The sequence below is a fragment of the Pristis pectinata genome, chromosome 6, assembly GCF_009764475.1.
Source record: "Pristis pectinata isolate sPriPec2 chromosome 6, sPriPec2.1.pri, whole genome shotgun sequence".
NCBI lineage: Eukaryota > Metazoa > Chordata > Chondrichthyes > Rhinopristiformes > Pristidae > Pristis > Pristis pectinata.
This window is the reverse complement of record NC_067410.1, coordinates 15,553,674-15,569,588: the sequence shown is the minus strand read 5'-3', so window position 1 is coordinate 15,569,588 and position 15,915 is coordinate 15,553,674. Positions and strand designations below refer to the sequence as shown.

At 40.6% G+C, this 15,915-nt stretch overlaps 1 protein-coding gene across 1 annotated transcript; it reads right to left on the bottom strand.

The window, feature by feature from the left end:
- Positions 1-468: 468 nt before the first annotated feature.
- Positions 469-15,210, bottom strand: LOC127571317 (uncharacterized protein C3orf84-like). The gene is made up of 4 exons (XM_052017590.1): positions 15,178-15,210; positions 14,958-15,071; positions 6,878-6,955; positions 469-948 (listed from the first exon to the last, which is right to left on the bottom strand). The coding sequence occupies exons 1-4, from the start codon at positions 15,202-15,204 to the stop codon at positions 469-471; spliced, it is 699 nt and encodes a 232-aa protein (XP_051873550.1). The 5' UTR covers positions 15,205-15,210.
- Positions 15,211-15,915: the final 705 nt, after the last annotated feature.

Here is a 15,915-nt window from a genome sequence, read left to right as displayed (position 1 = left end):
GGGAGCTCCCTCTGCACCAGCTGGCTGGAACATTTTGTTCATTACCACTTCATTTGCTGTAAGGCACTTGAGATGTCTTTAAAATCACTGCATAATTGCAAGTGTACCAGTAACAACTTTTTTGCCCACACCGGCCATTTTATGGGCTTCCTCTGAGTTTGATGGCCAATCAGTGCTAAATTAGGGGCATTTTTCCAGCAAACCTGTGAAAATACCAGAGCCAGATAATAACAGTGCCCAACATCATTGAATCATTATGAATGAAGTCAGCAATACTTCAGGACTGCCTGAAATTTATTTCTCATATCTGGAAGGTTACCAGGGAATATTCTGCTCACTTAAAAAGTAAAATATTAAAGGAAAATTATGTATTTTGTATCTGAATTAGCAACATATTTTCTTAAAACACTGGGGTCACTTCTGTTTTGCTCCTTGGATTAATTAGCCCTACCCCCTCCCATGGAGTTTTCAGTCATTTGTTCCACTTGTTTGTGGGACATACCATGAAAGACAGTCGGCAACAGTGAAGCACTCTGATAGTGAGGATCTTGGTCTCAATCTACCATTTGCCAGCTTCGGTTTTGGATTCACATAGACAAATGTTGCTTCCTTTTCCATGGGCATGCTCTGTACTTCCCCAGTGTAAATGTTTGTATGTACATTTGGATTTGGCTGGCAGTGGCTGTAGAACTGACGATATGTTGTTTGCATCATTTCTGACCCAGGACAGGTGGCCGTAATCAGCTGCCGCACACGAGGGACCAGCAGCTGAGGAACCATCACTGCTGTTGACTGTGGGTTTCTCTGATGCCAGAAATCCGCTTGATATGTGGATATTAATGGCCACTGCTGTTGACCCTCAGTCTGAGTTGGAATCCAGGAAATTAAATCTTTCTTAAATTCGCTGTTTCTTCCAAAAGCACTTTTTGCTCGATTTTTGCCCTTGGTCTACAGAAAAGGGAAAGAAAACTATTAGTACTAAAAGTCTTCAGCTAACTGTATGGTAAATATTTAAATAACCCTGTACAGTTTACAACCTTCCCAGAGTAACTAAGGCACACATGACAGATTGATGTCTTTCACTGATATTCTCCAAGTTTTGGCTGGGGTTCGAGAATTTAATGCTGCAAGTATACTTAAACTTTGTGCATTTGTTTGACACTGGCTGGATCTGTTGTAGGCTTCAATTATTCTACTCTAAACTGTATAAGAGTCGGTGATGGTAATGGAACATTTGGGACCTAGCCAAAACCTGCATTCTACAAAGTAGCACAATAAAAAATTTATTTCAATAATGTGCCAGAATCTGAAGGGTGTTGCATCAAAGCGGTTTTCACTGATGTAAAAACAATGGCGTAATTTTTCTGTCAGCCTCAACGACAACTCGAGTAGGAAGTGGTATGAGATTCATGCCGGAGAAGTCAGGCTCATAAAGTTTGGGATTGATATGGGATGAATTCCAACAATAATGCAGAGGGTGAAAATCTGTGGGCCTGACATCTCTTCGTGTGCTGAGATAGGCCCATTGGTCAGCTCTCTGGTGCTGCCAGCACTTTTTTAGAATTTAGGATGAGGGTATCCCGGAACCCAGCAGAAACTGGAAACTGAAGAATTGTCCAGCTCTTTGATGCCTGTCAGCACTACCCGCTCGAAGGAGGCCAGAGGCAAACAATCAGTTCTTCCAATAGCAATGCTGAGAAAGAAGGGTGGAATTTTAAACACAAGGTGAGCAAGGATGGGGCTGGGGGTGGAGAAGCAATGCAGGGAGGTACCATTTATAACGTTGACGTTTTTGGAGGAGTTGGGATTTTATGTCTTCTTTCAGTTTTAATGTTGACTGGATGTATTTTCCATGCCTTAGGAAAAGCAGCAGTTGAAATGAAGTGAAAATGATGGAATGGGAACAGATGGAATACTTTCATCACAGTTTCTGGTCCAAGGAGAGCGGGAAAGTCTTCTGTTAGTTCACCATGGCTCCATCTCACACTTAGACTTCTGCACCAGTAGTGATGTCCTTGTGATGTCCACTTATTCCTTTGACATTCATTCATCCATCCCAAACACTAATACCCCCATTCCCCATACTCCTATCTCTGACTGCCCCCACCCTGACATTCCAAAACGTGATAGACATATCTTTCATTCTGAATGGCTGTTTCTGGGAAAATATTTTTGACCAAGTTTCACAGTTAACTGAGGGAAATCTGTCATCTCAGAGCATTATCTTCAATATTATGAGACCCTCCTTACAACCTCCATCTTGGGCATGCACGCCCATCAATGTTCCCTCTGATTATGTGAACTCGTTTGACCTAAACAGTGGATGGCTGGAACCAGTTCTGGTGGTTTTACTGGTAGCTGCAGTATAATTGTACCCTTAGAGCAGGGAGATCACATTTTCTAAACCAAGTCCAGGGACGACAGCAAGTTGCAGGAGAATGGATGTAGACTGTCAAGGCAACACTTTTTAGTAGCTATGTTTAAACAGGGGTGCAGATTTATTTACGTTCTTATGATTTTCAGGACAGAAAAAATTTACAAGGATCCAGAATTAAGACAGCAACCAAAATATGGGCCTGAAAGTCCAATTTGGCTCTGTACTTTAATCCTGCTCAGGAAGTCATGACATACTAATACTAAAATCCTTATTTCGTAATTACTTCAAATTCTGTCATACAAGATTGTAAACACCAGGGTCATTTTCCCCCTGCAGATTCCAGCAGCGTTCTGCACCAGCATCCTTAATATTGCCAAACTTTGTCTCTTTCCTAGGCTGGATTACCGATTAAAAGAAAACAAAGGCTTTGAATTCTACTGGTCTTAGATTGAAGCATGTTGGAATTCTGCATGTGAAAAGCTGAGACATTTCAAAATGATAAATGTTCTATTTGTTTTATACACAAAAGACTATACAAGAACATTGAGGTTATGTAAAAAGGGCAATATGAAAAATTAATAACTCAAAAGAGATAGCAAGCTTTTTGTGTATGTGTGGGAATATACTAAAAGGTCAAAAAGGGAAGTATTGGCTGTGAATTTCTGTTTTTTAAGTTTACGCTGACTTTTATAGACATCTGACATTGACTCCTTGAATGTCAGTCTCCATCAGAGAGGATTGGTGCAAATCTCCTGTGGCTCCTTCATTCAGCTGCCCTGAACCTCCAGCAGCTTAGCTTGAGATATTGTATACCAAGATATCTCCAGGACAAGACCAGTCAGAAAAGAAAAAAATTGTAATAGTTTTAAATAACTATGCAATTTGCAACAAAATCTGTCTTGTATTTGTACAATATTATTACTTATTGTATTTACGTATTCATAATTTTGCTTATAAAAGGCTAAGTTAGATATCACGAGGCTTCACAGAGCACCGCTTACCTTATATTGATAGTTTGTGCAGTGGGTACAAACTTTCATTGAGCCTGGAAAGGAGGTTTTAGGCAGAGGCTGATACTACTATGTACAACAGGTGGATGGGTTGGAACATAAAAACATACCAGTAGGCCATTTATTCCCTCAAGCCTGTTCTACATTCAGTAGTATATCTAATCTGCAGCCTCTTAATGCTTTTCACCATTTTGTTCAATTAAAAAAAATGAACAATCCTTCTCTTCCTTATTTTCTTTAGTAGCAGTTCAATCAAATCTTGCACTTTTGGTGTTAACTGGATCAACTGAACATTTAAGCTATTTTCATTCAAAGCTTGATTTACGTGTAACAATTGGGTTGGCATCAAATGCTGTTTGCAGGAAGGAGTTCCTAATTTCTATAGCAACAAACAATCTGCTGGAGGAATTCACCGGGTCGAGCAGCATCTGAGGGGGGGAAAGGAATTGTTGCAGCGTTTTGACCTGAGATGTCAACAATTCCTTTCCCCCCCCACAAATGCTGCTTGACCTGCAGAGTTCCTCCAGCAGATTGCTTGTTGTTCCAGATTCCTGCATCTGCAGTCTCTTGTGTCTTCCTAACTTCTACCATCCTTTGGGGTTACACTATTTCCTAACTTTGCCCGTGGTAGATTTGGCTTCCATTTTTAGTCTATGCCCCACGAGTCTTAGACTCCCCAATCCGCAGAAATCATTTATCCCTCAAATATGCCGCTGGTTTCCTTAGTAGCTTGAAACGTTTGAGCAGATCTCCCCTTAACTTTCTAAATTCCAGAGAATACGACCTGGTTTGTGCAATCTCTTCTTGCAAGGCTGAATTGAGCTGACTGACAGCCTGCAGTTCTATAGGGACGGGAGTTTGGCAATGTACCTTGCTGTTTTTGTTATTTCTGAGAATTAGTTTTTCATTGCCTTTGGAGATTGAAGAGAACATTTTCAGAACCCTTTCTCCTAGTAGTTTATTTTTAACCTCTTTAAGCTTCTGTCAGGAGATTATAGGTCAGAGGTGGGTAGAAAGCACAAGAGGATTGTGATGGATGGTTGCATGAAAAGCAACTCACCCCAACCTTCTGTGATTCATTCACTCCCTTAAGGCCTTACCCAGCTGCTGGCCAAGTGGCCTTTGGACTTTCAGCTATTGGATCCATCTGTATCCAACGCATGCAGCTCAGCAGTTCTTCGAAAGGAGGTCTGGATCTGGCAAGCGTCAGTCAAATTTCACATTCTTCTTGTGAAATCAAGAAACAGCTGAACATGCTGAATACAGACAAAGCCATGGCAACAACTGTAACCCCCTACTATTTTAGCCCTTATTCTTGCAATTACTTGTACAGATTTAACGCTGAGTATAATGTAAACCTTGCTGCTTTCCTTTATTGACACATCGAACATACCTAGCATACATAGAATAATACACAATTTCTTGGTAAGGAAAGCACTCGATATTCTTAAAAGGGAAATGCAATAATAATTACATAATGATGTAACAACACTAAATCTAAAACAATCCAGGTTTAGTGCTGAAGATTTGCTCTAGATCTGGCCACTCCTATAGCCAAACAGTTCTAGGACAGCCACAACTACGTGACAAAATGGAAAGTCGACCAGTTATGCCCTGTCCATAGATGGTGGACAAATCCAGTCCTGGAACCCTGTCAATTACCGCCCCACCTAGTTTCAATCATCAGCAAACTAATGGAGGGTGTTGGTGACAGTGGAGTCAAGTGATAGTTCTGACACAGTGGTGCAGTGAGTAGAGTTACTGCCTCGTAGCTCCAGTGACTCAGGTTCAATTCTGGCCTCAGGGCTATCTGTGTAGATTTTGCATTTCTCCCTGTGACCATGTTGGTTTCCTCCAGGTGCTCTGAAGTCCATCCACGTCCCAAAGACATGCGGATTGGTAGGTTAATAGGCCACTGAAAATTGGCCTGAGTGTGTAGGTGAATGGTGGAAACTGGGGGCAGTTGATGGGAATGTGGGAAGAACAAAACGAGTTAGTTAATGGGTGTGTGATCGTCAGTGCAGATTTAGGGGGCCAAAGGGCCTGTTTCCATGTGTACAACTCTATATTCTTAAAAACACAAAACATCTACCTATATACTTTACTGATTAGAGTATTTCCACTGCTATCAACATCTCAAGATTATGGTTAGTTGTGATAAGAATTCCATTTATTATTAAGTAAAATCTATAATCCATATTATAAAAATGACTACACTCCAGAAGTATTTCATTGACAATGAAGTACCTAGGGATGTCATGTTGCAAATTCAACTAGCCCATGCTGTTTTTTTTACATTTCCTGCAAAAGTTTGTTTCAACTTGTTATATGGTTGTAGAGTTTCGGGAAGATCTATCTCAATTAGCCCTTTTGTATTCCATACCTGTTCATTATATGGCTTGAATTGTCTTCCCCTCTTTAGATAGCCCCTCAGGATGGCAGATGGCTTGTTTCCTCACTTTTTTGTGTGGGCTCTGAGGTGGCGAAAGAGGCCAATTTGGGATCTGCAAACTCTTCCACAGACAGGACAGGAGGTGACTGATAGGTACTCTGTGAGGTGGTCCACTCTTTCTGCCGCTCACACAGTGCTTGTGTATGCTCGCAATGGGCTTAAGGTTCTCAGTACTATTCCCAATACCATCCCGAATGCTCTTTCTCCACTTTGAGCAGTGAGTGGTCCCCACAAGTTCTTCAAGGCCACTTTCAGTTTGTCTTGGAACTTTTTTCACTGTTCACCGAGGTTATCTCCTCCCACAGCAGAGCTGTCTCCTTCGGGAGTTTGGCAAATGATGTAGCGTGCCCAGTACAGCTGACACTGAATAACTGGAGCACCAGTGCTGAGGTTAATGGCCTCAAAGAGAATATTAATATTGGTTCACTTATCTTTCCAGTGAATAAAAAGGCTTTTGCATAGTCAGCGTGCGCCATTAGAGAAATGGGCTAGATCTTGCTGAAGTGGAAATTAAACATTTTTAAAATCTTTTAATGATTAATGACATAGAAGAATGAGATGAAACCATTCTGAGCCAGAGAGGTTGATTGGTATTCTATTAACAATCATTTCCTCAGAAAAAGCCACATGCTGTTAAACGCCTCAAACTTAATGTGGCAAGTTTAGTGGACAAATCTAGCTCATTTAAAAAATAATGGAGAATAACAGCAGATCAATGCAAATTTTCTGATAAATTCTGGAGATTCATAAACCATTCCCTATTTCATTATTAACACACTTTTCCAGCAAGATCCAGTTATTATGCCCAAACTAATTGCAATTCCCAGGATTCCCAGAAACTAAGAAGTGATTAGATTCCATAACTACATTTCATGGATAGTTCCATAATCTCTTAATTTACTTCCACTTAATTGGTTCTTTTTTCATTCCTCCTTGCATATACTGTCACTCACCTGCTCCGCATTATGACTATTTACTAACGACTCTGAGAATTGAAAGTCCTTGAGTTGCTGCATTTTGTACAGTTTTCTTACTTACATTCTCCATATACGTGGCACCATCGTAAAACACCAGCCGACTATCATGTTTGGAAAAGTTGTGTTTCAAAGGACTTTCCTAGAGAAAAAATAATATCTTTGTTGATCGAAGTCTGGACCACAGTGGGTGAGACTGCTTTAATGTAGAAGGAAAAATATATAACACTCAACTGGATACCTCAGTTTAAAAGCGAGCTGGCCTGGATGGTAGCCAAGTACCAGGCACTGATTCCTGCTGTGCACTCACCACAAAGATACAGCAGCTCCCTTTAACAGAAAGAATTGAGGAAATCTGACCATCCTATTCACTTGGTATCCTAAGTATACTGTACTGGATTATATTTTAGAAGATACAGTGCAGGACTGTCCATTGCAAATTTTAAAAAAAACTATAGAGGTTCATGAACAAGAAATAATTTATTATGGATGGCAAGAAAGCATAATTCACCAAGGAAATGGAGTGTTTTTACTGGGCTTTGAATGCTTCTTGATGAACTGTGACATTTCAGGGGAATGTAGATTATTCAGCAATCACTGGATACAAAGATTTTGTTATAAAGGTCTCAGGAAAGGCTATGTATCAGGCCATACAAAACATGGCTCCTGTTGTAATAGCTGATATTCACATAATGCCGCATCTGCATCCCGATTTCACCTTTTACTGAATAATTAACAGACTCCTCAGTAGTAGTGAATCTATGGTTGGGAATTCCAGCAGTGCTCATTCAGCACTTGAAAAATAGATTTACTGCAGAGGAAATTCTGATGGAGATTTCAAGTATTAATTTTCCAGTCTATTCAATTTTCATTATGGCCTTTATATAGGTGCTTAGGTATAAAAAATGCAAAAGACTATGTTTAAACATTCAAGTCACTATTGAATTCATCAAATCATAGACTCAGCATTCATCAAATGTAGACTATAGCAGAGAGGCAGGCCATTCGGCCAATCACATCCATGCTGATCTTTTTGTCCATCTCTTGTTTTTGATACCATAATATGGGAAAAAGATTCTGACTATTTACCCTATCTATGCCAAAGTAGTTGTAATCTTCATAGTAAATCTGGAAAAGTCAGCAATGTGTACAGTAATTCCTGTTTCTCTTGACACAGAGCAACTGAAGCAGAAGATCTTAAAGGGAATGTTGGTCATGAATGGAATTTTTTTTGTTTTTGTAATGTCTCCAGATCTTCAGTCAGTCTTCTTTATGGCAACTTCTTTGGCCCACTTGGCACTGTCAAATTTCAAGCCATCTTATCAGCCTTGAAGAATGTAGATGCCAAGTGAATAAACACAGTATTCTAGCTCATGGCATACATAAAATTGGGTTGGTACCACTTTAAGAACCGTACAATGTGATTAACTGTTCTCTGTATATTGTGGACGTTGCTTCAGAGTAGAGCATAAAGGGAGATTCCCGGTCTGCTTTTGGGGAGAATCTGTATGTCTTTGTGCAAAAAGCCACTGTCCAAAATACTGATTTGCCCAATGTAAGTCCTTTAATAGACCCATGTCTCGTTAGTTTAAATTATTGGTTATCCTCCAGTATCCTAGAGAGAGATACTGAGAAAGGTACCAATCTGAGAAACTTCAGGGAGCAGTCATTTGACACTTTTGGCAAAATATTTTGCATTTAACTGACATCATAAGGAATTATTTTATGCTTTGTGCTGATAATATCCTACTCTATATTTCTATTTTATAATAATAAATTTAATAATAATAATAAAATTTCTATCTTCACATGTGTTTTCCATGAGATTCTCTGATCATTATGTGAAAGGTTAAATGAGGCCCAAATCTAAAAGTAATTTGTGCCTACTCCTGGCTCAGGCATTGGCTGGGTGCTGTAGATAGGTGCAAGCCACCAATATCATGCTTGACTTGGATCCAAACAAAACTCCCTACATATGCTTCTGAAAACAAGGTTCCCAAGAGTTGGTTTTGGGACTCCTCTGATAAACTGACCATCCCCAAGTTGAGCAGTGGACAAGTCATCAGTACAGTCACCAGTTTTAACACAGGACACAACCTCTCTAAGCATGTATTGTTGTTGACCTCCCACATTGAGGTAAGATTCCAGTGGAGCCTGAAAGCATGTGCTGACTTCCCTGACACAGTGTGATGTACAGGCATGTTAATGAAACTCTCCAAAATCATTTCCTGTGTTGAAAACCTATAACTAATTACATCAACGATGTGCACCTTGGAGATCAAATCATCCACCCACACACAATCACTAATGGACTCTCACAGGGATCAGTACTGGCACCAGCTGTCTTCAACAGAGATGCTAGTGACCTCCTTCCCACAAAGTCATGGCTCTTTGTATATGCTGATTATTTGGCCCTGACTTGCTAGGCTAAAGAATTTCAGCAGACTGGAAAAACACTTGGAGAAAATTCTCTGGAAATCTACTTAAAAAAAGAGGAGCTTTAACCAAGTATCGCCAAGACTATAATTTCAGCCTTCCATCTGAACTACTTAATAAACAGTTTTATGGCCAGCAATTCAGCTGTGATCTAACTTTGGCATCACTTTTGACTGTACACAGACTTACCAGCAATTCCTGGAGAAAGCTGGAGCTATGGTGAAGGTAGGAGTGAATTTGATATGGCAACAGATGGGGAGTCAGCTGGGACAGTAGAACCAACACAGTATGCATTACCTCATTTGGCTGGTTTACTCGACAGCAGAAGCACCACTGTTCATCCTGACTCAGGAGCTGCCACACAAGCGCCTCTGGAAAGCCATGAGGATCATCTCTGGAGTACTGAGACCAACAGAGGCTGAGTGGCTTCTTGGATTATGCCACATTAAACTTTCTAATGTCCATGGAGAAACTTCTTCCTTAAAGAACTCCACTGGCCGACAGACAATGAAGCACTTCCACTGTCACCCACCCATCTGAAATTTGCAACCGATACTGAGACATACTCTTAACCTGCAAACTAATGACAGCTCCACCTCTTGATCATGCAACTTTTAACTGATTGCAGACATTATAATCTGCAACAAAAAAGCAAGCTGCTAGAGGAATTCAGAGGGTCAAGCAGTATCTGTGGGGGAAAAGAATTGTCCTGATGCAGGGTTTTGACCAGAAATGTCGACAATTCCTAACCTCCCCCTCCCCCCTCCACACACACAGATGCTGCTCGACCCACTGAGTTCCTCCAGCAGTTTGATTTTTGGTCCAGATTCCAGCATCTGCAGTCTCCCGTATCACAATCTACAACCTGGGAACTGACCTGAACAATGAAGTTCCAGACTTCAACCCTCCAAGGCAGCCCAAGGAAAAGGTGGCCACCTACTCCACCAGTAGAACTTGAGAAACATTCCAAATTGTAACTATGGGCATCCAAGTCAGGCCATTGCCCACATGCTGAACTCTAGAGAGAGATCCATTCCTGGTTGAGTCACAAGTATTCATACTCCCTCACCCAAAGCTGTAGAATGGATTGCTAGCTTTTCTCTCATTACCCGGCTATATCTCAGGTTTTTCTGGCATGGATCTGCCCACCATTACAAAAATTTAACTTCTTTTTTTCTAAATTCATGTGGAAGTAGAGATCTCCACAGCATTCTTCCCACTGTCCTCCTCCCATTCCCCTACCTGCTCCTCAAAACACTTATTTGAAAGTGAGTTGTTTATGGAGGTGTTGGCATTTCATCAAACTTATTAAACTGAGGCCTTCTGTTCAATATCGGGCTTCTTGTTTGGGAAGTATAGTGATCAGCCTAGATGAATTTCAATGCCACTTACAAGGACAATTTGTGGGACTGGTATAATCTACTTTACAATAAATGGTACAGTGGATTGTGAAGATCGGTCTTTAGAGGCAGCAACAAATGTTTCCGTGTGCAGTCATTTTTAAGCTTAATTAACCAGTCAGTGTGAGTAACAACCACACAGTTCATTAATCAATGGATAATTAGAAAAAAGGGCCCCCACAGATCAAGTGAGATGAATTGGTGCTACTGCTCTTGAGCTGACTAAACCCTTCTGATCTTACAGATTGTTTTACTAATGAGTACTGATGCTTTGCGCATAGTTTACCCGAAAAGTCACTTCAAATTACTCTTGAGTTTTAGATGGATCAGTATTTCAAAACACCTCAGTGTATTTAGAATTTATTTATTTAGTCTGTTAAATAAAAGATTTTTTATCCATTATACAAACTGATGAATTCCTGACAATTTCTGAAACTTAAATTTTCCGGCATATACCATTATATGATGTTTGAAGTTATAACCTTGCTGAGCTGTAATATGTTCAAATGTTTTTTTTTTGGGTTGTTTTCGCATTTTTATTACCACCTGATGATGCCATTTACCTTTATCAAAGAATTTCTTCAGGTGAATGGAGAGAAAAAGAAACTCCCCTGCTTGGAACGTTAGTTGATCAATTTAAAACTCATTTTGAAACTAAGGAGAGAGATTAGAGTAGCAACTTTAAATATGTTTAGCATTTTTGTCACCATAAAATGTCATAAGGACTTTACGTAAGAATAATGAAACAAAATTTGACATCAACCCATGTGAGAAGATACTTCAAAAGCGGAGTGTTAGAGCATTCAATGCATTGCCGCCAGTAGTTGGATCAGATTCTAATGTCTGTTTCAAGGGAATAGTAAAGAACAGAGAAGGGCAGTGGGATTAGTTTTAAATTGTTTCAGCAAAAGCATTCTAGGAGTCATGGAGTCATACAGCAAAGAAATGGGATCTTCAGCAAACTACATCCATGCCAACCTTTTTTACCCATCTACACTAATTCCATTTGCCTGCATTAAGACCGTATCCTTCTATGCCTTGTTTATTTAAGTGTCTGTCTCTTAAATGCCTCTTAAATGTAGTGATTGTATCTGATTCCACCACCTCACTGTAGAAATCTTACTCCTCAGATCTCCTTTAGAAGTCCTTCCTCTCACCTTAAACCTTTTCCCTCTTGTTTTTGATACCCCTGCCAATGGAAAAATCTTTTGACCATCTACCCTATTTACGCCTTTCATAATCTTATTGAGTCATAGAGTTATATAGCATGGAAACAGGCCCTTCGGCCCAACTCATCCGCCGACAGAGAAGCCTTCTTGAGTTAGTCCCAACAGCCTGCATTTGGCCCATAGCCTTCTAAACCTCTTCTATTCATGTACCTGTTCAAGCGGCTTTAAACATTGTAGTTGTACCTGCATCTACCACTTCCTCTGGCAACTCATTCCATATACCCACAATCCTTTGTGTGGGAAAACTTGCCCCTTAGGGCCTTCTTAAATCTTTCCACTCTCACCTTAAACCTACACCCTCTAGTTTTAGAATCTCCTACCCAGGGAAAAAGACATGAGCATCCACCTTATCTGTGTGTCACGAACCAGCAACAAAAGAAACACACTGAGCATGATTCAGTGTTAAAAACTATTTTATTAATTACTACTTATGATAATACGTAAAATAAAAGTAAAAATGTTAGTATGTTAGAATTCAAAAATGTTAAACCTCGAACGTTAACCCCAAAACTAAACTCGTCGTGTGTGTGTGTGACAAAGTCCCAAACTCCAAGTTCCGGAATGGTTCTTAAAGTTCAGTTCCGCAAGCCATAAGGTGAAACATGAGCAAGGGCTTCTTCAACAACCACCGTTGTCTGAAGATAAGATGTACACGTAGAGAAACATAGAGAGAGTAAATACGAACTCCAAATGTTCCACGATGGAACCCAAACGACACTCCAGTGTTTACTCGGTAGTGACTTCCTCACCCCGAAAAGCATCCGAATCGTGGTCGTCCACACACAAATACCTGTTTCCTTCTACAGGTCAGCAACAAAGTGAACTCCACCGGATTACTTCCAACTTCCATACATGGATTTCTATGGCAAACACAGTTATTGTTTCTCATCCATCGATAGAGAAAACTAGCAGGCTTGTGTCTCTCTCCCTTCTCTCTCTCTCTCTCTCTCTCCTTCTTCTAACTTCTTCAACAACGTCATTACATCCTTTATCTTCTATTGACGTAAGCACGCCCCACACACACAAACACACACACTCTCTATCTTAAAGGGACTTTCACTGAGTCCGTAACATGTGTCCCTCATGATTTTATAAAACTTGATAAGGTCATCCCTCAGCCTCCTTTTCTCCAGGGAAAGCAGTCCCAGCTTATTCAATCTCTTAACGATTCAATTAGTGTAACACACTGAGTTCTGTATTTTCTTCATCCAACTCAGTTTTGCACTAACTCTGCACTAAATTTGCATTCAGTATATACTGTTTTTTGCACTATTTGTACTTGTACAATTTTTTTGCCTGCATTTATTGTATGTCTTCTGTTTTATATATGTCCTCTGTTGTGTGAGTCTGGGGGAAACAACATTTCTTTCCTCATTGTGTTTTTATAGCATATGGGTGAATGTCAATAAAGTAACTTGAACTTGAACTTGAACTCTCCTTATAATTTAATCCCTCCAGTTCTGGAATCATCCTTGTGAATCTCTAGTTTAATCAAATCCTTCCTATAGTATGGCAACCAGAACGGCACACGATATTCCAGGTGCAGTCTCACCAATGTCTATACAGCTGTAACATGACATCCCAAATCTTGTACTCAGTAAATTGGTTTAGTTTTGTAACATGTACCGAGGTACAGTGAGAAACTTTGTTTTGCATGCCATCCATATAGATCAGTGCCCCATCCAATGAAGGCAAGCTTGCCATATGCCTTCTTTACCACTTTGTCACCACTTTCAGGGAACCATGTACTTGTACTCCTTGGTCTCTCTGTTCTACAACACTTGCTGAAGTACACGTAGACAATATCTACTGCCCTGCCCTCGTTTATCCTCTTGGTCACCTCTTCAAAAAAGACAATCACAGTCGTGAGACACTATTGCACAAAACCATGCTAATTATTTCCTAATCAGTCCTTGGTTTCCAAATGCAGATAGATCCTGCTTCTCAGAATCCCCTCCAGTAACTTTCCCACCACGAATGCTAGATTTGCCGGCCTGTAGTTTCCTTGCTTATCCTTGCAGCTCTTCTTAAATAAAGGCACAGCATTAGCCATCCTCCAGTCTTCCGGTACCTCACCTGTGGCTAAGAAAGGTACAAAAATCTCTGCCTTTGCCTCAGCAATTTCTTCCCTTACTTCCCAAAACGTCTTACGATACGCTTGGTCAAGCCCTAGAGATTTATCCATGTTTAAAAGCTCTAATCTAGGCAGCAACCTGGTAAACCACTTTTGCACCCTCTCCAAAGCCTCCACATCCTTCCTATAATGGGGTGACCAGAAATGAATGCTGCCTAACCGGTGTTTTATAAAGTTGCAACATAACTTTCTGACTCTGGAACTCAATGCCTCAACTAATAAGCATGCTTTCTTTACCACCCTAGCAACCTGTGCAGCCACTTTTAGGGAGCTATGGACTTGGACCCCAAGATCCCTCTGTACACCAACAACCTCTGCACAATCAACATGAGTACAATCTGTTGCAAATGTACAACAAAACCACATATCCTTATTTAGCATTTTTTGAAAAGATAAAACATCCCACATATTTCTCAGGAACGGCAACAGTCAAAATTCAATACGGACCCATGTAAGGAGATATTAAGGTCGACGACTAAAAGCTACTCCATGAACTTCTATAAAAGATTCTTAAAGGAGGAACTAGAGGTGGTGGGGGAGGGGGAGAGAAAGAGATTTAGGGCATAAATTCCAGTGTTTATGCCTCAGGCAGCTGAAAGTGAAGCTGGTTATAATCTGGTCGGTGATAGAGACCAGGGTTGCAGGAATGCGAGTAGGGTGAAGGGTGAGAGAGCTGGATGAAGCTATGGAGATAGAAAGGGCTGAGGTACGTGAAGAGATTTGAAAGTGAGAATTTTAAAAGCTGAATTGTTCTTTACCAGAGAGCCAACGTGTGTCAATGGACACAGGGTGACGGGTGAACTAGGTGCAGTGCATTTTAGGCAGCAGAATAATCAATCAGAAATCACATACATTAGAAGCCAATAGGATGGTGCAAACACTATCTCCAATCCAACGGTGGGATCAGGTTGGTAAATGTGTTCAACATGAATTCTTCGCACTCACCCGAAGTCGCTTTAGAAGTTTCTCGGGAGGGGGAGGTTTGGCCTGCAGTCTGTATTCTTGAAATATATCATTTCTTGATTTACTGCGAGCATGTCCGTGAAATCCAGTCGGAAACTAGAGAGAGGGGGGAGGATCATTGAGTATAGATAAATGCTGAGCGGAGCTTTCTTGTGTAGAATTCAATGGTTGCTTTATGAACTTCCAAAACCAAGTTCCTTACCCAAGATCCAGTGATAGCCCCAGCCATAGTGGCTGGTCGGGTTTCCTTATCCGTGAATGGGTTTCCTTAGAACCGGCGTTGAGTTTATGTTGATATTTTCCCTCAACTGTTTACTCCGTTGCTAAACTACACACTTGGGAGGCGTGGACGACTGGAATATGTTAGCAAAATATAAACCGCACGGCTAACCCACAGGCATTGTACTCAGTGTTGAACGGTGACCTATTAGATTAGCATAAATTCGTACGAATAAAGCGGCTATTCTCAGTTGACCGCCCTAATCAAACATTAGGTGCAAAATGAACTCAAAGGGACAGAAGACGTGAGAAGTAGGACATAAATATGTCTTCATTGTTGGAGCTGCCAAACCAGGGAAGCATAAAGGACAAATGGAAGAAAAGAAGAACAAAATCGTACACATAAGTGTGTAATGACAGTATAGAATTCAGAATGTACAGAAATTAAGTCCGAAGGAGAGACAAACAAATAGATAAGAGCCAAGTGTTGCAGAGGGAAGAGAGTGGTACCGTTTTACATTTGCTGCATCAACGCTTCGCTCAAGGCTTTAACATGTCACCCTAATTTAAACTAAAGTCAGACGGAATTAACAGTCTGTTGATTCTAATAAGACCAGACCTTGGTATTAGCCACTGCATTTCAGTCACAAGTCAATAATGAAAGGCAGGTCATGTCTGGATCCTGGGAAAACAGGAGACACAGGCTACCGGAGACACGAGA

What these genes read in the sequence shown, in the direction of transcription:
- LOC127571317 (XM_052017590.1), bottom strand. Translation starts at nt 15,204, where the DNA reads ATGGCTGGGGCTATCACTGGATCTTGG. An exon ending in AACTTCTAAAGCGACTTCGG is followed by an intron (nt 6,956 to 14,957) that starts GTGAGTGCGAAG and finishes TTTTTTCTCTAG; the next exon opens with GAAAGTCCTTTGAAACACAA. An exon ending in GTGCCACGTATATGGAGAAT is followed by an intron (nt 949 to 6,877) that starts GTAAGTAAGAAA and finishes CCTTTTCTGTAG; the next exon opens with ACCAAGGGCAAAAATCGAGC.